Source organism: Pogoniulus pusillus, chromosome 26, assembly GCF_015220805.1.
Source record: "Pogoniulus pusillus isolate bPogPus1 chromosome 26, bPogPus1.pri, whole genome shotgun sequence".
NCBI lineage: Eukaryota > Metazoa > Chordata > Aves > Piciformes > Lybiidae > Pogoniulus > Pogoniulus pusillus.
This window is the reverse complement of record NC_087289.1, coordinates 8,495,761-8,519,059: the sequence shown is the minus strand read 5'-3', so window position 1 is coordinate 8,519,059 and position 23,299 is coordinate 8,495,761. Positions and strand designations below refer to the sequence as shown.

At 48.2% G+C, this 23,299-nt stretch overlaps 1 protein-coding gene and 1 long non-coding RNA gene across 6 annotated transcripts in view; one reads left to right on the top strand and one right to left on the bottom strand.

The window, feature by feature from the left end:
* The window catches only part of KCNMB2 (potassium calcium-activated channel subfamily M regulatory beta subunit 2), a 173,368-nt gene that overhangs the window by 93,218 nt on the left and 56,851 nt on the right, over positions 1–23,299 (top strand). Inside the window, exon 1 of one of the 5 annotated variants that reach the window (XM_064164819.1) lies at positions 20,291–21,159. The exons of 2 other annotated variants lie outside the window; for them this stretch is intronic. In XM_064164819.1, the coding sequence (XP_064020889.1) occupies positions 21,086–21,159 (74 nt within the window). In that variant the 5' untranslated portion in view covers positions 20,291–21,085. Of the gene's footprint in view, positions 1–20,290; positions 21,160–23,299 lie in introns of those variants that run through there. 2 more of the 5 variants (XM_064164815.1, XM_064164814.1) reach the window with 2 other exon arrangements.
* On the bottom strand, positions 12,737–23,276 carry LOC135186792 (uncharacterized). Its single transcript, XR_010307101.1, has 3 exons — positions 23,166–23,276; positions 16,393–16,623; positions 12,737–14,532 (listed from the first exon to the last, which is right to left on the bottom strand). It is a non-coding gene; the product is annotated as an uncharacterized LOC135186792 (long non-coding RNA).

Here is a 23,299-nt window from a genome sequence, read left to right as displayed (position 1 = left end):
TGCTGGCCACACTTCTCCTGATGCAGCCCAGGCTCTGGCTGGCCCTCCTGGCTGCAAGTGCACACTGCTGGCTCATGTTGAGCACCCCCAAGTCCCTCTCTTCGTGGCTGCTCTCCAGCCACTCACTGCCCAGCCTGGACTTGTGCTTGGGATTGCCCCGACCCAGATGCAGGACAGTATCACAGTATCACAGTATCATCAGGGTTGGAAGAGACCTCACAGATCATCGAGTCCAACCCTTTACCACAGAGCTCAAGGCCAGACCATGGCACCAAGTGCCACGTCCAATCCTGCCTTGAACAGCTCCAGGGACGGCGACTCCACCACCTCCCCGGGCAGCCCATTCCAGTGTCCAATGACTCTCTCAGTGAAGAACTTTCTCCTCACCTCCAGCCTAAATCTCCCCTGGCGCAGCCTGAGGCTGTGTCCTCTCGTTCTGGTGCTGGCCACCTGAGAGAGGAGAGCAACCTCCTCCTGGCCACAACCACCCCTCAGGTAGTTGTAGACAGCAATAAGGTCTCCCCTGAGCCTCCTCTTCTCCAGGCTAACCAATCCCAGCTCCCTCAGCCTCTCCTCGTAGGGCTGTGCTCAAGGCCTCTCACCAGCCTCGTCGCCCTTCTCTGGACAAGGACCCTGCACTTGGTCTCGTTGAACCTCCTGAGGTTGGCTTTTGCCCACCCCTGCAGCCTGTCCAGGTCCCTCTGGATGGCATCCCTGCCCTTCACCATGTCTGCTGACAAGTGTCCCACAAAATGGGTATGAGAGCAGGGAGGAAAGCACACATTAACCTCTCCTAGCAATACCTCCACATCTGACAATGTCCCCCTGAAGGCTAGAGCTAAATGATGTGCAACCCACTGCTCCAGGTGGACCTGCTCTGGCCAGTGGGTTGGATGAGATGATCTCCAGATGTGACTTCCAACCCCCATCATTTTATGATAGGCTAAGGAAATGGACTCAGGTTGTGTCAAAGGAGGTTTAGGTGGAATATTAGGAAAAATTTCTTCACAGAAAAGGTTGTCAGGCATTGAATTGGGCTGCCCAGGGAAGTGCTGGACTCATCATCCCTGAAGGTATTTAAAAGACATATATGCAGTGCTGGTAGACATGGTTGAGTGGTGACTTGGCAGTGTTAGGTTAACAATTGGACTTGATGGTCTTAAAGGTCTCTTCAAAAGAAGCAATTCCAGGAAATATCTTTTGGGCCTCAGCTGATGTCCACAGCTCCATTCCTGTGGACTACAGCAACCCTACTGTCTCCTGAGTCCTGTAGATCTGGCACAGGGGCTGCAGCTAAGCTCCTGCTCCTTGCCTGCACTGGCCACCTCCTGCCCAAGTAGAAACACAGGCACCAAGACAACTGCTCATTTCCACACCAATGTGCCCTTCAATTTAGCATAAAAACTGCCCACAACAGAGGGCTGAAGAGCCTCACACCAGCAGAAACAGAGAGTGGTAGCAAACAGCCTGCAGAGCAGGGCCAGACACAGGCCTGCAACATGCACCCAGGAAGCTGCTCTCACACAGCTAAACAACTCCAGACATTGCAGTTCAGTATTTTGGAGTGTCATGTTTCAGCAATACATTGTGGGGGGGAATGATTTTGATATCCATATTTGAGACTGCAAGCATCAGAGCACTCAGCCTCTACTTCTTTGGCACCAAAGCTGCTGTGTCAGGAAGAGCAATGCAGTTGTGTGCTGAAACATCACACTGCTGTACCCAAAACCCAGCAGGGGATTCCCCAGTGCAAACTAGTCCTGACTGTAATGCTCTCCATTCTCAAGCTCGAGGTTGGGAACTAGCAGAAGCAGCACCACTTTTACAGGATCATCATTTTTGCTCTCTAATTATCTAATATCTCTACAGGAGATGGACAAATAATAGGATTTCCAGTCTGATGGACAAAGGTTGGCAGGGAGTTGGGACTGCATGATCCTTGAAGTCCCTTCCAACTTAAACCATTCTGTGGTTCTGTGAATATTTTGTTGTTCTTGAGATGTATAACCTAAAAGAAGGATACCTGCACTCATGCTCCTAGTTACAACCCACAAGAGAAAGAAGTCCAGGAATGGGAACATAGCATCTTATTCAGAATTCACCCCTTTCTGGAGAATGGCAGGATCTGCCAGCCTACAGCTCCAGTCCCATCACACACCAGAGCCCATACAAATACTTCACTTGTGTGTGCCACAGATGCAACCCTGCTAAACTGTGCAGCAAGACCAGAGTCTGGGCATCCCGAAGGATTCTGCTTTTTCTGCTACTATCACACAATTAGACTACTGTAATGAAAGTTTACATCACTTGCAATGACTTCTGCAAGAAGAATTTCAGCAATGATTTGGCTCAGCAGCATCACCACCCTGTTGCGGAGGGCAGTAATAATTCGTGGCCGAGAAGAAAATTTATCAAAAATAGATATTTTTTATTTTTACAAAAACCCGCCCCCACAACTATATATACAAAGATTAATTTCGTTTGATAAACAGGTTAAGTTGCATGAGAATTCTACGAGGATACCATTAATAATCTGACTATATATATATTTGGAAGTCAGTTTTTGGAAAAGGCTTTAGCTATTAATTAATAGCGGTTTCTTACTAAATTAAGCTAAGCCAAATAACTCACTCAGGCTGGCTCGTGCAGTCGGTCTTCCTCCTCCAGCGGCTACAGGAGTCGTTAAGAGTCGTTAAGGGTCGTTAGGCAGACAAAGGTGTGCCTAACACCAAAGCAAGTCCTTTGCTCTCTCTGCAGTCCAGGCACAGGAGAGTGAGCGAACTCGTCCAGGCACAGGCAAAATCCAAAGCGGGAACCCCAAAGGCGGGAAGACCCCCAATATTTATACCCTTCGCTAGACAAAGGGCAGAGTTACCACACTTTAGGCGCGAAAGCGCACGGCCAATCCCAGCCTGGCTCCAGCGCGGGAACTCACGGGGCAGTCCCCGCCCCCTTCACGGCTGCAGGGCAGGCGAGGGGGGGGGGAAACCAGGCGGCTTTTCCCCTTTCCCCCCGAAGTCCGGGCAGGAGAGGAATTTAGGGGTACAGGACTCCAGGACATCCCACCCCGGTGGTAATGAGCATCTTTGTCTAGATCTTGAGTGAGAGGTGATCCCCCTTCAATTTAGGAACCTATTAATATATATATATGGCTTAGCCTTTTCCAACATTAACAATATGTAACACATTAATCGCCCCAACAATATTTAACAATACTTAACAAGGCTTAACAATAGCCCAAACAGTATTAAATAAAGCTACACAGTCCATTTGAAGATTGCTCTGTTCCTGGTAGAGCAACCAAGTTCATGGCAGAGCCTTGGATGCTCTGAGTCCATGGCTGGAGGTCACAGTCCGTGGGTCCGGATGCCATCATCCACTGGCCACCCCGGTGATATGACTCCATCTCTCGTGTAGCTGGTTCTCCCCTTCCCAGGTGCTGGTCAGGTGGTCAGGAACTGGTCCTCTACCTCGGCCTTAACCTGTAAGGAGACAAGACCTGCCTCGGCCTATAAAGGCCAGGCTTGACAATTAATAACTGGGGACGATCCACCGTGCACTGATCCGGTGGCCTTTTCCATTTGCATCTAGGGCTTCCCAGGCATATAAGCCTCTGGGTTTACCCCATGCCATTGGCACTACCCCTATAGGTTGGCCTTTTGTACTGGGGCAGGTGGTCGGTGACCACGTGGCTCACCTAGGCAGCAGGTCTTTATTCTGGGGGCTTCTGTAGCTCTCCCCGTGACTGCTGACCATTAAAAGCTGCCGAGCCACTATTACAGTAATTCAGTGTTTTGCCTCCCGTGTGGGAGACGAGAAAGGGTTAACCTTTCTGTCTGGGGACGAGCTGCAGTTCCCAGCGGGGGGGCTGCCGCTTCTGGGCGAGCCGCTCTGGGAGCCACCGCTGGGCGTGCCGCTGCCGCTGGCCCTGGCACGGCTGCCTCTGGATTTTGCAGCCGATTTCTGAAGGCACCGCACTAGATCCTTCAGCTGCCAGTCTGCCAGCTGCCTTAAAACAGTTTTTGGTACCCCTAAAGTCAGGGCTTGTCTATACCAACTGTTCTTTTCTCTGGGTCTCCAGTCACTCTGTGGGTCTCTGCCCCTTCCCCTCGGGGAGAAGCCTGAAGGACCGGTCCCCCTGGGGGGGCAGTCCTGCACTGGCCGGACCTGCCTGCGCAGAGTCCTGGGATTTTCTGGGGGAGAAGCACGAGACTGTCTCTCCCCAGCCCCTTTTCCTTCAGGAGACCCAAACCCAAACTGCAGCCCGTGGGCATTCAAGTCAGTTAACAGTTCAGCCCAAGTCATTACGTGCTCTTTAGCACCATTGTTCTCTGCATTTTCTCCAAGCACACGTTCAATTTTCTCAACATTCTTCATTAGTTGGATTTGCAGAGTTGCTGGCAAACCCTTCATAATAGGGTGCAGTCTCTCCGGGTCCACAGGGGCATAAAATGGGCAATCATAATGTCCCTTATCATAGATAGCCTGGACACAGGCAAGTCTGCGGAGAGCAGTGATGAGCTCAGAGGAGCTGGTGACCCGTAGTTCCGTCGGCTCCCCCCGGTAGGCTGGGCGGACACTGCTTGCCCAGTAGGCTATCCGGGCGGTGAGGCTGTGTGTCCCCTCGGGTTCACGTGTCAGGAACACATCGTCCCCCCAGTCTCCAGCAGCTTCCTGCGAGTCTAGAAGGACCCGGTCCCCACCAGCTCGGGACACTCGATACACATAGTCAGCGACTGAGTCCCCAGGATCTCTCGCATATTTGACTTGTAAGTCACTGAGCTGTGCGTCTGTGAACTGCTTTTTGATCACGGAGGTCCCTGCAGCGCCTTTCCTGCCCTTCACGGACTCAGTTCTTGTAACAGGCAACACGTGCCTGTGCACCGTGGCGCCCTCCTCACCGGAGCTCTCTTCTCCGCTAGCTACGGGAGAGTCCGGTCGGGACCTGCGCTTTCTGCGTGGCTTTGAGGCTTTCTGCCGCGCAGAGGCATGTGCAGAGGAATTCTCTGAGTCTCTGGCAGAGTCTTTTGTGCCTGGTTTCGGGGAACTCCTCTCCCCCGAAGAGCCCCTCGGGGCATTCTCTGCCTTTCTCCCCGATTCCCGCGAATCACTCCATTCAAATTCAGACACGGAGACCGAAGAGGTGGTGTCTGCAGGCGTTACAAGCCTTTCTTTCATCCGGGCAGTCAGTGCCGCGGTCAGGCTCTTTGTCTGCGCCAGCATGCTTTCCCAGATACTTTGGCATTTAGCTTTTTCGGCTAATAAATCCTTTTCCAAGGCCTGAATTCTTTTTTCATAATTTTCAAATTCGGCCAGAGTCTGGGTCACGACTGACCCCAGAACAACAGAGAAATGCTCCGTTGGAGACTCAGAAATCACAGGGTCTGAGCGCTCAGCTAATTTCTCCAGGATTTTCTCCGGATTTTTACAATTTTTCTGAGCCCAAATTAAATCAAGACCTGTGATTAGGCATCCCTTTTCTTGTAGAAATTCTATGATTGAACTACCCAGCATACACTGCGCCATAATGTTGCGGAGGGCAGTAATAATTCGTGGCCGAGAAGAAAATTTATCAAAAATAGATATTTTTTATTTTTACAAAAACCCGCCCCCACAACTATATATACAAAGATTAATTTCGTTTGATAAACAGGTTAAGTTGCATGAGAATTCTACGAGGATACCATTAATAATCTGACTATATATATATTTGGAAGTCAGTTTTTGGAAAAGGCTTTAGCTATTAATTAATAGCGGTTTCTTACTAAATTAAGCTAAGCCAAATAACTCACTCAGGCTGGCTCGTGCAGTCGGTCTTCCTCCTCCAGCGGCTACAGGAGTCGTTAAGAGTCGTTAAGGGTCGTTAGGCAGACAAAGGTGTGCCTAACACCAAGGCAAGTCCTTTGCTCTCTCTGCAGTCCAGGCACAGGAGAGTGAGCGAACTCGTCCAGGCACAGGCAAAATCCAAAGCGGGAACCCCAAAGGCGGGAAGACCCCCAATATTTATACCCTTCGCTAGACAAAGGGCAGAGTTACCACACTTTAGGCGCGAAAGCGCACGGCCAATCCCAGCCTGGCTCCAGCGCGGGAACTCACGGGGCAGTCCCCGCCCCCTTCACGGCTGCAGGGCAGGCGAGGGGGGGGGGAAACCAGGCGGCTTTTCCCCTTTCCCCCCGAAGTCCGGGCAGGAGAGGAATTTAGGGGTACAGGACTCCAGGACACACCCTCCCTGTGGCATGGCAGTGGTGTGCTGGAGCAGGCACAGGTTGCACTGCTCCGTGCTTTAGGGGACTAAGAGGGAGCTGACATACCCTTGCATCAAGGGTGCCAGAACAGTCATGGAGTTTGGTACATGGGCAAAGATGTGCCAGCAGAGAAGAACACTTAGGAAGTGCTAGTGACAACTTCTACAGCCTGTTGCATGTCCTTCCCCTCCCTGAGCTTCTTCACAAAAAGCATCTCTAGAAGGGCTGACAGCAGAAATGTGTCATCCACTGTCTGCAGAGATTACAAACCTGCTATAAATTATTCTTTTCATTAATTACTTGATCCTACCTAATTCCCAGCAGAAAGTGTTGACCTCAATAGACTAAATCTAGGTTTCTTAGCCTACACAACCTCTTTATGCCTTTTCTTAGCTTTCATTGCAGAACCACTTTCCAGCTTTGTTACATCCTGGTTACACTGTGGCTCAGCAAATCCATGGAATCTCTGCTGTGAGTTATGCCAGGTGCATGAAACAAACCCAAGCTCTCCTGCACCATTCAGTGCTCTGGGTGTTTCACAGGACAGAATCACAGAACAGGGGTGGTTGGAAGAGACCTTGGAGCATCAAGTCCAACCACTCACCTAGAGCTCACAATGCCACCGCTATTGCTAAGCCACCACCACTAAACTGCATGCCCCAGAGTCACATCCACACAGCTTTTAAACACCTCTGGGGATGGTGACTCCAGCAGCTCCCTGGGCAGCCCAGGTCAAGGCCTGAGAATGCTTTCTGAGAGGAAACTGTTCCTAATCTCTGTGGTGGAACCCCTTCACAACATCTCCAACCTGAACCTCCCTTGGCACAACTTGAGGCTGTATCTTCTTGTCCTGTCACTTGTTGCATGTGAGAAGAGACCAACCCCCACCTGGCTCCAGCCTCCTTTGAGGGAGTTGTAGAGGGTGATGAGGTCTCCTCTTGGCCTCCTCTACTTTAGACTAAGCCACCCCAGTTATCTCAACTGTTCCTCACAGGAATGTCCTGGGAACCTGGAATGAGCAGCCTTTCTGCTGTCTCAACCCCAGCAGCACTCACCTTCTTGTCCCTGTACTGACTAAAAATGTTGTGAATGCTCCAGAAAGGGCAAAAGTGTTTGAGATGTCCCCCACTCTGGAAACCCTGGGAGATCTCCATCTGTCTGCATGTGAAATTCCAGAGAGCTCAGACTCTTCCAACCTGGTTGATTCTACGACTGTTGGACATCCCAGGCCAAACTAGTGCCAGTAGAAGAGCATAAAACCACAGCATGAAGCAGGCAGAACTGTGGATGGTACCAAGCAAGTTCTAAGAGATATCAGTGCTACGACATATATAAATTGATTTCTGAGACTGAGCTCAGTGGCTACTTATCTCCAATAGGGAAATTAACATTCAATTAGATCTGCTAAATAATTCATGGCAATACATTTGATGTGGCAAGTTCCAGCAGTGAATCATCACTGTTTCACATTATTGCACTGACAGCAACTAGGATTATTTCTTAAACAAAGGCATCTCTTGTTGTTGGTACCATCCACACCCAGATTCTTCTGGGGCTTGAAGCCTCACCATCTTCTGTAGCCTCAGGCTGCATTTGAAGGGATAAAAGGAGTTGTTGCTATTGAGATTTTTAGTTTGAAGCAATTTAACCATACATAGAAGTTTGGTTTAAAGCTGGAGTTTTTTCTCCAGCAATGAAGCACATTGGGAGTTCTGTGAATCTTTTGTAATGAAGTGATGCAGAACCACTGTTCAGTCATGCAAATGAAATGAGAGCTAACTGAAAAGCATGCTGGAGACCTTTTGCCAAAACTCAGGGCAAAGATTTCTATTGTCAATCAAAAGGCACAAGCACTTCCAAATTGTCCTTTAAGCCTGTGCATTGTTGGGAGAAGGGCAAACAAGACAAAGCAAACATCTCCTGCAGTCTCGGAGGTATTCAGGGGATAAAGTATTACAGGAGGGATGCAAATAGCATCCTAACAAACTTCTGAACAGATACATGGTGTTACTACTACAAGCCAAAGGAAGAAAACAGTTTCCTGTTCGTTACTGAAGCACCCCAACCTTTACCAAAGCCATTCTTTTTCATTAGCATAGAATCATAAAATCAAGCAGATTGGAAGAGACCTCCAAGATCATCCAGTCCAACCTAGCACCCAGCCCTAGCCAATCAACTAGACCATGGCACTAAGTGCCTCAGCCAGGCTTTTCTTCAACACCTCCAGGGATGGTGACTCCACCACCTCCCTGGGCATCCCATTCCAATGCCAATCACTCTCTCTGCCAACAACTTCCTCCTAATATCCAGCCTAGACCTCCCCTGGCACAACTTGAGATTGTGTCCTCTTGTTCTATTGCTGGTTGCCTGGCAGAAGAGACCAATCCCCACCTGGCTACAGCCTCCCTTCAGATAGTTGTAGACAGCAATGAGCTCTGCCCTGAGCCTCCTCTTCTGCAGGCTGCACACCCCCAGCTCCCTCAGCCTCTCCTCATAGGCTGTGCTCCAGGCCCCTCACCAGATTTGTCGCCCTCCTGTGGACACTTTGCAGTATTTCAACATCTCTGTTGAATTGAGGAGCCCAGAACTGGACACAATACTCAAGGTGTGACCAGGCTTTTAGATAATAGTATCTTGGCAGGCAAATCAAAAAGTTCTTCCTCTTCTGCCTTGATGGTCAGGCACTGTTCTTCTCCCAGGGTAAACCCACTGCCATTCCACTGAAGCCTAGAGAGCAATCCCAGGCTTAGCCAAAGCCAGGCTGGTTCCTGGCCTTGATGGCTTTCTGCTTTGGCATTTGAAAGTCTCCTCTTTATTTACTTTTTTTTAAAATAAGCATGTATTTATAAACAAGCAACAGTGGCTGGGGCATACATTGGTTTGGGAACTAAGAGCTTGCAGTTTTGCCTCCCACTAGCTCAGTGTTTTCAATTGTGCAGTTGTGGTTTACCTCCTCCTCTGCAGAGGTGATAATATTAAAGCCATCTGGAAATGCAGAGCTTTTCACCACACAGTCAGCTGATACCAAAACCACTAACTCCAGTCTTGCAGGACTGTATATTCCTCTAACTTGGCTTTACATCATCCCTCAGACCTACCTTGGCTCCATCTCTGCTTCCAAAGGACAGGCAATTCACTAAATATGTGGTACTTCTTTCCCAGCTCCACAGCCTTCCCTGGAAGCAGCAGATGCTGAGGCCAGCAGTGCTGACCTTCACCTCAAAGCACCCACAGCATTGCAGAGTCAGAGTTCCAAGGCTCCACATACACACTTAAAATCCCAGAAGAGGCACAGTGAGGAGGAGAGGCTCATGCAATGCTACACTCACAGTTCTTTCGTCTCCAAACTGGAGCATTCTGTAAACAAGGTTTAGTGGATAAAATTTGAGCTCTCTATATCCCTAATTTTAGAGCTTCCTAGAGCCCCTCGTGTTGCTGAAGGATAAAGCTGAGTAGTCATTTCAGCCTGTTCTTCCACAGCAGTTTTTACAGTGTTAGGTAAAAGGATGAGGTGCTCAGCTGCTTTAAACTTGATTTTCCCCAGTAGTGGTACAAGTTAGTTCATATCATCCAAGGACTTCAACCCAAGGTTCAGTACTAGGTAAAGCTGATACACAGGTCCTACTATACACCATTTACCCAATTTTTGTGTTTCTGCTGAGGTCTCCTCAGATGCTAACTAACTCATTCAGATACTGTCTCTGCTGCAGGCACTGGAGTTTGTTGGCATGTAAGATCAGCAACAGGTACTTTAAAAGAAGAAATAAAGAGAAGGTTTCTCACCACTTCTGCCATACAGTTTACAGTGGGATAGATCCACTGGTCCTGCAGAGCACATGGCAAGAAAGGAGCACAACCCCCTAGTCCCAGCTATCGGGCACAGACTGGTTTGCTTCCAAATACCATGTTTGTCCCTATCTGCAGGCTGCACACCTTGCATTACACAGTGGCAGCTTCAAGCCCAGTCAGAGAAAGAAGGTCACTGTCATCATGATAGCAAGCAAACTTTGCAGCTGTGGACTCAGAGCCTCGGGCTGTGGGTGTCTCAATGAGACAGACTGTGATGCTCAAGAGACGCACAAGTAGCTGGCAGTGGCTCAGCAAGCAGCAGCAGCCCCTGTAATGAATGAGCTTGCCATGCTCTGCAAAACAAAGTACAGAGCCTGGTTTATCACTTAGGCTTCAGCTCGGTCCAGAGCTACAACTGGCTGTGAAAGCCAGAGAGGAAGTCCAATTCAAAATCTTTTGAAAGGGAGAGGTGCAAAGCAAACCATACAGGTGCTGTAAGAACAAAGCAAGTGTTAACTCCATCAACACTGCTCTGATAATGCAGCCAGGTAAACTACAGTGGTGATCCTGTCCTGCAGAGAAAGTAGGCAGCATCCACCATAAGAGTCTGAGTAGTTGAGGCTGAGAGACATGTTACAGGAGCCTCTCTTGCACTATAAAAAAGGTAGTGAATTAGAGAGCTTATCCAAAGATTGGAAAGGCTGGAGAACACTTGAGCATGATGCCAAAACCCAGGAGCCACTGCATGGCTCTGCTGTTTTGCAAGCCAGATGGCTACTCATGCCATTGAGGCTAAGACTGACAGCACTGACAATGTCTATCAAAGAACATCTACTCTGGACTCAATGGAAAATTGCCCCATTAAAACTCTGCCACCTCTGCTCCAAGGTGACCTTATTGTGGCCTTTCAGTATCTGAAGGAGGCCTACAAAAAAGCTGGGGAGGGACTTTTTAGGGTCTCAAGGAGAGACAGGACTGGGGAAATGGAGCAAAATTTGAGGTGGGTAGGTTCAGACTGGACGTGAGGAGGAAGTTGTTCAGCATGAGAGTGGTGAGAGCCTGGAATGGGTTGCCCAGGGAGGTGATTGAGGTCTCATCCCTGGAGGTGTTTAAGGCCAGGCTGGATGAGGCTCTGGCCAAAGTGGTCTGGGGTGGAGTGTCCCTGCCCATGGCAGGGGAATTGGAACTAGATGATCCTTGTGGTCCCTTCCAACCCTGACTGATTCTGATTCTGTGATATTATTTTTATTAGAAAGGCCTCTCTGATAACCAAATTCATTAGGAATTTTAGTAATTTATTTCCTCATATAAACTTCTGCACATGAATTCAGCACAGACAGATGCAAACAGCAGCTTTGTAAGTACACCCTTATATTCAACCAGGGCTCCATTTGTCAGTGGCTGCAGCAAAGAGGAAGGTTCAGAGGGTTTTCCCTACAAAGCACACCTACATTCAATAAGGTGTGTTATTAAAATGCCTGTGCTACCACTGGAGCCTGTACATAGCCCCCCTGTAGTTTCAATAAGTTAAATGAAGTATGGGGAGGCTGCTGCCACAGCCCTCAGGGTGCAGTAATTAGTGCTCCTCACTGTACATTTTTCTGCACCAAAATCTACAGGTGTTCTAAGTTAGACACAAACACAAAAGCCAGAAACTTACCTAATGGAAAGTTAGTGAAGCAGGATCCAACATCTCTCCCCCTGAGTTTTCTCATTTTCCCACCGAAGATGCTGGGTCAGGAGATGACAGGCTTGGCTGCAACAAGCAGCCCCTTCTCCCTGCCAAGCCCTGGTGAGCAGGAATGGGAAACTGCCATAACTGTCGCTTCCAATTCTCTCTCTGATGTGACAGTGCGGTGGCATGAAAGGAGCCGTTTGCCCCAGCTGCTCTCCCGGGGCAGAGCAGCCAGACACGGTGACTCTTGGACATCCCTGCTGCACAGGAGATCAAAGTGCCTCCTCCCTCCTAACCCATGGCTTCCCCAAAATCTGGCTTTGTGACTGCTGCTTTGCACAAGCACTTGGTCCAGCTCCAGCCTGAAACAAAGCAAGACTGGAAAGCTGAAAAGCAGCAAAGAAATGATATTTACTAGGGTGAGGGATTCCCCAGCTTCATCTGTTCCAGACAGCACAGCTACTTCTCAAGCTCAGGTGCATGTGACAAAGAGCAAGACATCAGAGATGGCCACGGGGACAAGATGAGAAGCAGGTCCCTCTAGCACATCCTTCACACTGTGAGGGTCTTCCCTCCCCAGACTGTCCTCAAACACGGAGTGTTTCTGACCTGGGCCATGACAAGAGCTTTTGTAAATGCCATCCCGAGCATGCAGAGTGCAAACTTTGTTGTGAAGCGCCATGTGGCAAATGAGCAACCTACCCTATCTTCAGGCAGTCTGGTAGGTAGCTGAGTGTCTGATCATTGCCTGATTGAGGGAGGTCTGAGAGGTCTCTTTGTGTCATGAAAATTATAAGATAGTTGCTTAAGGCAGAAGCAGACAGCAAAGTCCAGCCAGGGATAGCTTTGAACTCTCCAAGGCCTTGGAGAGTGATCTAATCTGCACACACAGGTCTGTCCTGGCAAAGTCTGCTGAAAAAAAGTCAGCATTTCAGATCAGTAAATCCACCCCCTTTGACCTGTGAAGCAATGGATTTAATCTGGGGGTAGTATTAAGGCAAATCTCACAGTATAGACAAATAACAACTTGATTTCAGCATATATTTTTACCACTGGCTGGCCAGTTTGGCCATATTGCATGCCTTGTCCTCCAGAGATCCAAAAACCAGAAAACAGACCCAAAAAAAAAAAAAAAACCAAAAAAAAAAACCAAAAAACCAAAACCTGTGCATTGTTATTGCAATGGACAGAGGTCAAAAAGCACCTTACAGACCCAGGAGTCCAGCCCACGCAAAAGGAGGCAAAGAGTCTCAGTGGTAGCAAGTGACACCATGTGTTTAACTGAAGTTCTGCTGGGAGAAGTGGAATGAGGGCTGACAGACCTGTTCTAACAAAAAGCTGATCATGGTCTCTGTGGAAATGAGGTGCCTTTCCCTGCACTGACTGGCAGACACGAAGAAACTCTACTTACCCTGCAGGTAGATTGACTGGAATCCAAATTACGTGGCAGAGTTGGACAACAAGGATGCTGTGTTCAACTCTCCTGCACTACTTTGAAACCCTTAAGAGGCAAGCTTTAAATGAAAGGTTAAAAAACAAATCTCACTTCTTGCCAGACAGAAAAGAACAAAGAATTTCCCACAGCGGCCTCTGGAAGGTTAGGGATGTTATTGTTAACACTGTGTAAGAAGTGGACATTAATTAACACTAAATTGCAAAGAAATTGTGGTAGTAGCTCATATTTCACTCCTGCTTCTGCAGCAATGAACTCATTAGGAATAAAGAAGGCAAAGTTAATGATCTTCCACTTATTAAGTGTGAGCAACATATACTATACCGCTGCACTAGAATGAAAGAGGAGGAATATATATCTCAGGTTGTGTTATAGGATAAGATCACAGCCCAAAGCACATCCTTTGCTGAGGGTGAAGTGTTTATCAAGTGACTTCAAAGATACATGCTGTGACCTTGAGCCAAACACTTAATATCTGCCACCCAGTAGGTTTTATCTACAAAATGGTAACAGCAGCCATTTACCTCCTGCAAATTGAGAGTCAAAGGGTGTGGGGGACATTTTGCAGCTCTGTCCTTGTGTGTGGGTTCTACAACAACCAGGAACGTCCTTGAGACTCTTCCAGCCACAGCAATGAAATAGTTGAGTCACATCTCAGAATAGCATGGGTGAGTGTTTACAAGCAGCCTGGGGGGACCACAGAGGCCTGGGCATGGTGACTGGCAGGAGCACTGAGAAGCCTACTGAGAGGTTACAGCCGACCAAGGGAAAGTTGGGTTCAAAGGTAGAGCCAGAAATGAGACAAGATCAGCTGAAGTGGGTGAAGCAGATCAAGCAGTATAGGGTCAGTCAACCAACATCATATTTGTGCTGCCAGGAGGGGGGTGAGGCTTTTTCCGTTGCCAAAGACTGACAACCCAGAGGTGTGTAGCATTGCATAATCGCCCTTGAACACGAGCGCCAAAGCCACAGCTGCAGCAAGTCAGTGCTGCTCCAAGGACACCTAGGGCAGCTCGGTTCCACAAGCAGACCTGGCCCAGGGATGCCAGCTTTCTTCTCCAGCATTTGCCCATTTGAGACATCTGTCACCTTGCAAATTAACCCCAGATGACACTCAGCTAGGTGTATCTGCGGCTGAAGCAAAGCTTTACGGCGAGTTCCCCTCTCAGATATTTATTTCAGTGGTTTCTGCTTTCATGTCTTTACTATTTTTACTACTTCCATTAGTCTTTTTGGCTGGAACGGAGCAGTTTGCCTTCACATTATTTCCATCATTGCTCTGCCCGCGTCTGATGTGTGTCAGTAACTGCGAAATTCCACGAAGCTTAGCTAAATCCTTGTTGTCTGGTAAATAATAGCAGCGTGCCCCCCTGTTCAAAGAAAAATGATGAGAGGTTTATTAATGCAGTATCAGATGAATCCCTGTTTTGTGTAATTATGGGCTGAATTTAAAGAGAGATGTCATGCAGGCAATCTTTGGAGTCGTAATAGATAATCTGTGAGAAAGAACAAAGGAAAATGATTTAAATAAAACATTATGCCCTATGCAAAAAATATTTTTCATGGATCACACAGGAGGAAAGGTTTTTATTTGATGGAAAAATGAAATTGTGACCTTGCTGCAGAAGTGTTCATTACCTAACGCCACAACAAGCAAATTAATGGCTTTTGGAATGGCGCAAATAATAGTAATGACAATCGTTTTGCTTCCTGGCATTTGCTTGCTGACAGCCAGATTTAGCAGCGAGTGTTTTGTGCTATTGTTTAGAAAAGAGACTGCAAACACAATTCCACAGAACCTTAAAGATATTACAGAAGCGTGTGCCTAGTGCCAAGGGTATTACACATGAGTAATTGAGGTTTACTAAGTGCTTACAAGCCAAGTAGTGGAAGCCCATAACCAAAACACTGACTACCAGAGGAGTGTATGCTTTATGCAAGGGCATGTGTGGATGTGGTGCTATCAAGTATGTGTTGTTCTGTGTTCCCTACGCAGGCAGGTTCTGACTGTGGTTACTCTGGAAGTTACTCTTGCGGTTTCCTGTGCATGTTGCACGTGACAAATGCTTACGTGAGAATTACTTTGTTGGTATTTAATGGATCTGCAGCACTCCTGGGAGGTGTCAAATTGCCAGGGCTGGACATCACTCTCTTTGCAGAAATCTCTTCCCTGCCAAGTGATCTCCTCCTCTACATCCCACTTCAGTTCTTGGCCCTTCTGGGATGGACTGCAGTGGCCCCAAGCCCTGCTCTCCAACATGGCACCGCTTCAAAATACCAGTAGCAAATTTGCTCTTTAGCAGCTGATGGAGAAAGTTTGTCCTTCCCACCTCCTCATTCAGCCTGTCTGCAGAGCACCAGGAGCGGGCTGCGTGAATGATGTATGTGCTATCTGGGGTGAAAATTTACTGCAAGAGTGACTGCTGCACCCGGAAGGGTTGGACAGACAGGGAAAAGCTGATGCCTTCACAGTGATAGAGAGCACCAAAGTGCTCTGCCCAAGCTGAAGGATGTACTGCCACAAATTAAGAAAATGAGCAGGAAATACTGTACAGGGATTTTACCTCATTAAACCAGCACAAAACCTAAATTGGACCTTAGGAGCAACTTGCCGTGGAGGAAGCATGTGTGAAGCTGGCAGGACTGCCTTTGTTTTTCAACAATGATCACAAATAGGTTTCTAAAACACCTCAATGTGTTTAAAATAAGAGGGTTATTAGGCAAGTAGGTACAATAAAAGAAACATCTCCACAAATGGAAAAGCCTTAGGCCTATATGCCTGCAAAATGTTATTGGAACTTTAAACCCTGCTAATTGCTTTGTAATGTAAGCAACTGCATCATGAACATGAGCACCGCTGCCAATGCATCACCGCGGCATACCTCTGGCTGCTTCCCTCAAAGTACCTTCTGATTGCAGCATGCTGAAATAGAGCTCATGGCACAATGGAGTGCATATGCTAAAGGAAGTTCATTGAAAAGGTAAACCTGGCTCCTGTTGTTGTCTGTGCAAGGCTAGCAGAGAGAGAAAGCTTGAAGACTTCCAGCCGGCAGTTCGTCCCAGCGTGGGACAGCAGCTCCAGCAGCATTTCCCCTAAAGGGAGACTATCAAACATCTTTCAGTGTCTAAAGCTGTGGTTTATTATAAAACCACTAGAATGAGGCAACTTTTCAACAGAAAATTTCCCTTCTCCAGGTGAAACGTACTAACACAGAGCAATGAAAACAAACCTTGCTGCACCCTTGCAGGCTATTGTTCCAGGCTTGCTCTGAATTGAGCAGCTTCCAAGGTCACAATTGAAATACATTCAGCCTCCCCTGGGTCCCAGATGTTTCTTCTCACCCGTCATCTCCCAGGTCAATGTCCAGCAGCTTTCAGGGAAGCTCAGCTGTCCCCACACTCAGGCTCCTTGTGCTGGGGCCAGCAGCCAGGTCAGAGCCAATGAGCCACTTTCCTGCTACCTACAGACTAACACACACAGCAAATGACCAGCAAACAAACAAAACCCCACTGTGCCACAGAGGAAATAACATTAGCATTGCCTGGTTTCATTTGGTATGTGGCACCCAAACCAGGGCCTGCCTGCATACAGGCCAGTGTGAGAGGTGGCAAAACTGCTATAGGTGAACCACTTGCAGCTAGCAGGTCCTTTGACAAGTTTGCTGTTTGTGCATTCCATAGAATTTGGTCTGAAAATATTTGGGATGGCTGCCTGCTAAAGGCTGAGTCTCAGGATGGAAATCCTCACAAAGCAGCTTCACAGTTCCTGAGCAGCAGGCTAGCCATGCTTTGTCTATGTTAAAGGCTCTGAAGCATTTAATTGGAAGGCTTTAGCCACCCTGTACTTAGAGTGAGCTGGAAATTTGGCAGGAGAGTTTTCTGTCAGAAGTGTGCCTTTATGGGGGGAAAAAAGGCAGCCAAACTGAGTAAATGGTGAATCTATCAATGTTTGCACAAACTTGGTAAAGACCTGCTCAGACAAGTGTAGCTGCTGAATTCTGCAGCTGGGCTTTGATCCTGGATGTGCTTCTTCCCACCAGGCCCCAGGAGGGGACACTGTAGCCCCTGAGCCCTCATGTTTTGACAGAGAAGGCGGCAGCTCTCTCCTGCCATGTCCTTCCAGCAGAGCCATCCCTGGGTGCATCCCATGCCCCTGCTGAGTGCTCAGTGCTGGGCACACCCCTCCGGCTGTGGGGAGAGTCTGGTCCCTGATGCAAGGGCTGCTCCACAGCTGCCTAGTGCCCTCCCATGTACCCTGACGTGTCATGGGATCACCCATATTTGAGATTTGAGTCTGGTTTCCCTACAGCTGTACACATCCTCAAGACCTTTCAGCAGTCCTAAAGCCGTAGTCATCACCAGCCCTGAGACTGTTGCAACTTTCTGTACTTTCAGTTCCTCAATTACATTGATTATCACACTAAATGTTCCTGGTGCTAAAGGAACAGGCTAAAATTAATAAGCTTGTATCTTCCTAACACAGAGGAAACCTATTTGTACTACTGAGAGTGTAGCAGGTTCATTGTTTTGTAGTAATGAAGCCTTCATCTCAGGAGATCCAATTCATAAAACACATTGACCAAGGCTGTGCACATTTCCCTTTCTTTTTCCCCCTTGGTTTTTTTTTCCACTACCACTGGCATTCCTTTAAGTTCAAATATGATTCAGAATGAGAGTAGCAATTAAAGCTGAAGAGACACAGAAAAGCTAAAAAGCCCAAATCACTTCTGATGTCAGGGCACACCCTTGCAACACTCAGGCAGGCAGCATCATGCTCACCTCAGGCTGTAGGTGCCCCTATCCACACATCTTCCCCGGCTATGAATAGCCACAGCCACCTTTGCTCTGCATCCCGAAATAGAAACACATTGCACAGGCGACAGGAGCAGCAAAACACTGTGTATAAGCTCTCTGGTTTTATATATATAAATATGAAATTGTAACCATCCAAGGCAGGCAGGAGCATAGCCAAAGAGAGGCTGTCTGCAGGCACCTGCAGGGGATCCAAATGAAAGCTGCAGGCACCAAAAGAGGGGCATGGAACAAGCAGGGTTTGATGCTTTTCCACTTCTCCCCAGCTCCAGGCTGCATTGGTGTGCTTAAAATGCATAGCAAAAATTGAGATCTGCCCCCACTGCTGCTCCAAAGCTTGAGCAAGCGTCCATCTTCAGGTCTTCCCATTGCCTCTGCAGCACACAGCAGGCTCCAAGACAGCATCTCCTGCTCCAGAAGAGCACTGTGATGGGACATAGTTTTGTCCTGACATTGTGCTCTGGGTGAGATGCAGCTCCTGCTACCCCTGGGCAAACAAAAGTGAACTCACTTTTCCCAGCCTGGTGGCTTTAGCCACACTGTGGCCACAGAATGGCACGAGGTATCACAGATCCCAACATCAGGCACCAGTGCTGTTAGACCTGACCTTCCCTTCATCGAGGGAGCCTGGAGACAAAGCCAGATGGGACTTGCCCTGCAGTCATCTGTCCCACCAGGTACGCTGTCTGCTTCTCCTCTTCCCTCCCACAGAGAAACACAGGTGTGAAGATCTGATAGTAGCAAAGACTTTGCTCTTCCTCTCATGTTTCAGAAAGAAAATGGAAAGGCAGGGAACAGACAGGACTGACTTCCCTTTTGGGTCTGAAACTGCAGCACCTGACCACACATCTAATGGGGAAACAGATTTTGTCCCAGATCAAGCCCTACAGTAATCAACAGCCCTACTGTTAGAACTGTCTGTTGGAGCTTTCCTCAGGCTGATGGGATCTGCCTCAGGAGTGGGAAGCTTCAATGGTGAGCTTATAAGCCTCTTGCAGGGATAAAAGGCACTAGTGCCATAAGAGAGAAAGCACATAAGGCCAGTGGGAAAACATCAAGAGGCCTAAAGGGACTTGCCCCACTCCATCTTCCTTCTGTTAGTCAAGAGCCAGATGAAGGCAACTGCAAGAGTATCTAGAGAAAAAAGCTATTCCTGGTTTATCTGGTAGAAATAATTGAAAGCAGCTCCCCTTCTCCACCCTACTGGGCTCAGCATCAAGAAGAGCCCCATGCATGGTACCAGATGGTTCTAGCTTGCACACAGGGAGCTGAAGCTTGCTGGCTGTAGGTGCACAGAGCACCTCGATAGCAACTCTTGTTTCCAGCCCTGTGCCAGTGCCTCGTCCCTCTGTAACCCTGGGCAGCTCTCACCGCAGAGCTTCCTGGTGCTGGGCGTTCAGGGGTCAGACTTCACTTACACTGACTCTGTGAACACAGCTACCAGCTATTGCAAACACAAAGTGTTCTTAGCCTCACTTTGCCTCAACTTTTCCAGCAGTTCTGCTTCCCAGAAAAAATAAACAAGCCACAAATCTTTAGTGAGCACTTTCCCTCTGACTGATGCAGCCACTGGAGCACGGGCAGTGCTTTGCTGCGGGCAGGCAGCAGGGGCTCATTACCAGAGCAGGAAGACTACGAGGTAACATCAAAGACACCAGAAACACCTCCTGCAGAAAGTCACCCTCTCTGAATCTTTGTAATTGGTAGTCAGGCCAGAAATCTGGTTTATTAAAGCATGAACTGCTGAGACCCTTGTTAGATGCCGACAACCTCATCTCCTGTGGGATTATTTACCCTGCAGACAGGGTTACTCACCCTAGAGCAGCAAAAAAGGAGTCCTAGCAGAGATGGTGCAGCTGGGGCACTTCTCCCATCCGGTGATGGGAAAACAGTGATACCACACTGTTTCACAGAGGCTGCTTCCCACACACGTCAGAAAATATCCAGTGTAGCTTCATGCACACAAGGCATATGTTTCTTTATAAGGTATCTATAACAGTATAGCTCCTCTTCTGCTTTGACTGTATTTTATCTTTAAACTGGGAGAGCTTTCTTGTAGCAAATCATCAGAGAGGAACAGCGAGTTACCAAGGAGATTCTCTGATGAATCAGAGACTGACTGGTATAAGATCTAGACAGGCTGTAGCTTCTTAATTTGTGAGATCTTACATTTTAAATGGGGGGGGGGGGGGGGGGGGGGGGGGGGGGGGGGGGGGAGGAGGGGGGAGTAATAAAAAAAGATCCTATCACAGCCAACTGTGGGCCACGCCAGCAAAAGCAGCTTTTATTTTTGCCATAGGAACAAATAGCAAGCACACAGCGTGGGAAATCAGCAAGCAGCCTGAGCCGAACAGGAGCATCTCTCTGGCACGCTCTTGACTCAGAAAAGCAAATACCACCCAAGGACAAAGTGGTCCGATGGAGGTGACTGAGGGAAAGGCTGGGAAGCCCCTGATTTCACACTGGCACATACAAGGATACACAAGGAAGAGTGAGTGCTGGAGAAAGAGCTGCACACCTGCTTCTACACAGCCCTGGCTTTTCAGAAAGTAGAGGCTGCACAGCCAAGGTGCTCCCTATTTGTGTGCCAGCCACGGGCTTTGCACGATATTGGGACTGCCCCAACCCCAAGTCCACTTTCCTGCCCAACTCCTGCAGTTTTCTTCTGAGGAGCAGGTGAGAGGCATGAGTTTTGCCAAATGACAGCAAAGGCACCGACTCTGCACCGAGCATCCCACCCTCATGGAGATGGCCGTCATGCCCCGGAGGAGTCCAGGCAGCCAGGGATGCTCAGGCAGAGCAGATGGGAACAGAAGTTTTTATAAAGGTGGGGATAAGGATCTTCATGAAAATAAAGTTTGGAGAGAGAAAGTTCAGCTTTTTGGGGCTGACTTTATTCAGAGGGTCTGTGTACCCCCTTCCTTCTGGCAGCTCATTTCTGAGTAATTACTGAACATTGGTGCTTCACCTCTATTTAAGAACACTAAGCGACTAAAACTGCCTGGGAACTGCAAAGAGGAGCAAGAAATATTTGGAGACATCAAGAGACAAGATACCTTCTGATTGTAGGTAGGCTGCTTTCCCAAAGGTGGAAACTACAGAAGTATGTAGATGAGAAGGAAAATCTCCCTGTCAGATCCCATTGAAATCTCCATTTTGGGCACTGCTGCTCCGCTGCTTCTAAGGTAAACCTGATTCTTACCGGGGAAGCTGCAAGACATGCCAAGGCATTTGGGATGGGGCTGGTGCCAAGAGATTAGAGGGCTGCTGTGGAGTGTTGGGGAGTGAAGATTAAAGTGTGTGTGTGTGTGTGTTAGAGCAAATTCAGGCTTTACAGCTAAGGGCACCCTGGAAAAGGATTTCCTAGAATGGTCACTTCTGACAAGAGGCTAGCATGAGCCAGGCATTAGCCAAGGATTTGAGTGAAAGAAATTTATAGGCAAACACTTTGAAGTGGGGTTTGGTTTTTTTTTTTTGTTTTGTTTTGTTTTAGAAATAAATTTCTCTTGCTGATCTGAGGAATAAATTAACTGTATGGAGCATTCGTGATCTCAAACTAGAAGCTTACAGTACTGACTTAGTGGTGCATATTGTGATGTTATTGGGGGGGGGGGGGGGGGGGGAGGGAGGGCAACTTGAAGAACCCTGTGAGCCTCATTTGGAAAACAAAACACTCCAGAATCCTGCAATAGAGACTGAAAACACCATATGGAGTAGGGAAGGGGCAGAAGAAATACTTGCTGACAGCAAACTGCTTTCACAGCACAGGGGGAAAAAACAAAAGCCCTCAGGAAATTCCAAGCCATGGCTTACAGCCAGTGGGTAACTCACTGTCCAGCCCCCTCCAACTTCACACACAGAGACTTATACAGCCTCACTGGCTGTACTTCCAGCTGTGCTAGTCGAATTAAAGGTGTAGTAGCAGCAGCAAATTAAAACAGGCTGCCTGCTTTCATGCACTATTGGGTCTTATTTGGCTTCATATTTACGATCTTTATTCACTTTAGGGTAAAGCTGAAGTCATTTCTGTGTTTGCATTTAGAACAAAGGCTGAGGAAGCAGTAACTGCACACAGACTTCCCACAGGCAGAGCACAAAGTTTCACACACTCCCCAGCTTACAGACATCCTGCTATGCCCCAGTGCCATTGTTCCAGCCTGGGTCTGATAAGTGATATCCATATTCCCCAGAGAGCACTCAGAGTTTGTTTTATCAAACGTGTACAAGCAGCAGCTGCTAGAACATGACCCATATCTTGCACAGGGCTTTAAAGGCACAAATAGCAAATGGGCAGGTTAGGGATCTACATATGGAGAACCTGAGGCTGTGACCACTAAGATCATTTGGATAAAAACCTGCCGCTGACCAGAAAGTGTGTGGACAGGAACTTCACTTTAGCCTGGAAAACCTTGGCAATCTATTGCTTGTGTGGCTTTTGCTCTGCAGTGTTGCTTTGAATACAGGTGCTAACAATAGCATAGCACCTGTGTGGCATGGTCCCTGGGCTGGAGCAATCCCTGCATTCAGCCTTGGCTTGTAGGTTTTCACTGCAGTAAATGAGTAGGAGGTTGACAACCATCTAACCAGTGGCTGTTAAGTTTGTTGCCACAAGCATTTGTCTGTGTAAATACCTAGAGTAAGGTCAAGGAAAGAGGTGGGGGTTCATGATGAATATGAACTGCCGGGTGAAGGATGGCCTCCACTAAGCCATGGTGCTTGACAGCACATCTGGTCCCTCAGCATTACACTGGTGTTGGAATGGGGAGAGATTTTGTTATAGATAAAGATAACGTGCAGAGAAACTGATGTAGCATGCTCTGGGTGTCTCCATGCATATACTCTTAGATGGTGTTTCTAGAAATCAGTTATTCTCAGCACATATAGTGTCTGCTGCTGGGTGCAGAGTTCAGGCACTGGGGAAACTCATGGAGCAGCCTGACAGATCAGCTCTTGGTCATAACCCACTTAGTCCCACTTGAAAAAAATTCTTCTTTCCCCAGGAGGGCTTTGTTGCTTGCTAGAAATCCCCTTAAGCACCAGCAGCCCCTTGGCAGGGCAGGTGGATTTTACCTCCCAGGGATACCCTGTGCTGTCTTCAGCCATTGCCTCCTCCCCACCCAAAAAGAGCTTAGATGGGTCCCACAGAGTATTTCTCCCACGTCCCCGGTGCAGTGCCCCAGCATTGCCTTACCTTAGCTGGTCGCCCCAGGGTATGCCCCAGGAGTCCTGAGGCTGCAGTCCGTTGAGGGAGCCAGGTTCGAGAGCAGGATTCAGGACCAACCCAGCCCCTCACGCACCCTGGAAGGCAAAGCTCAGCGCTGGCAC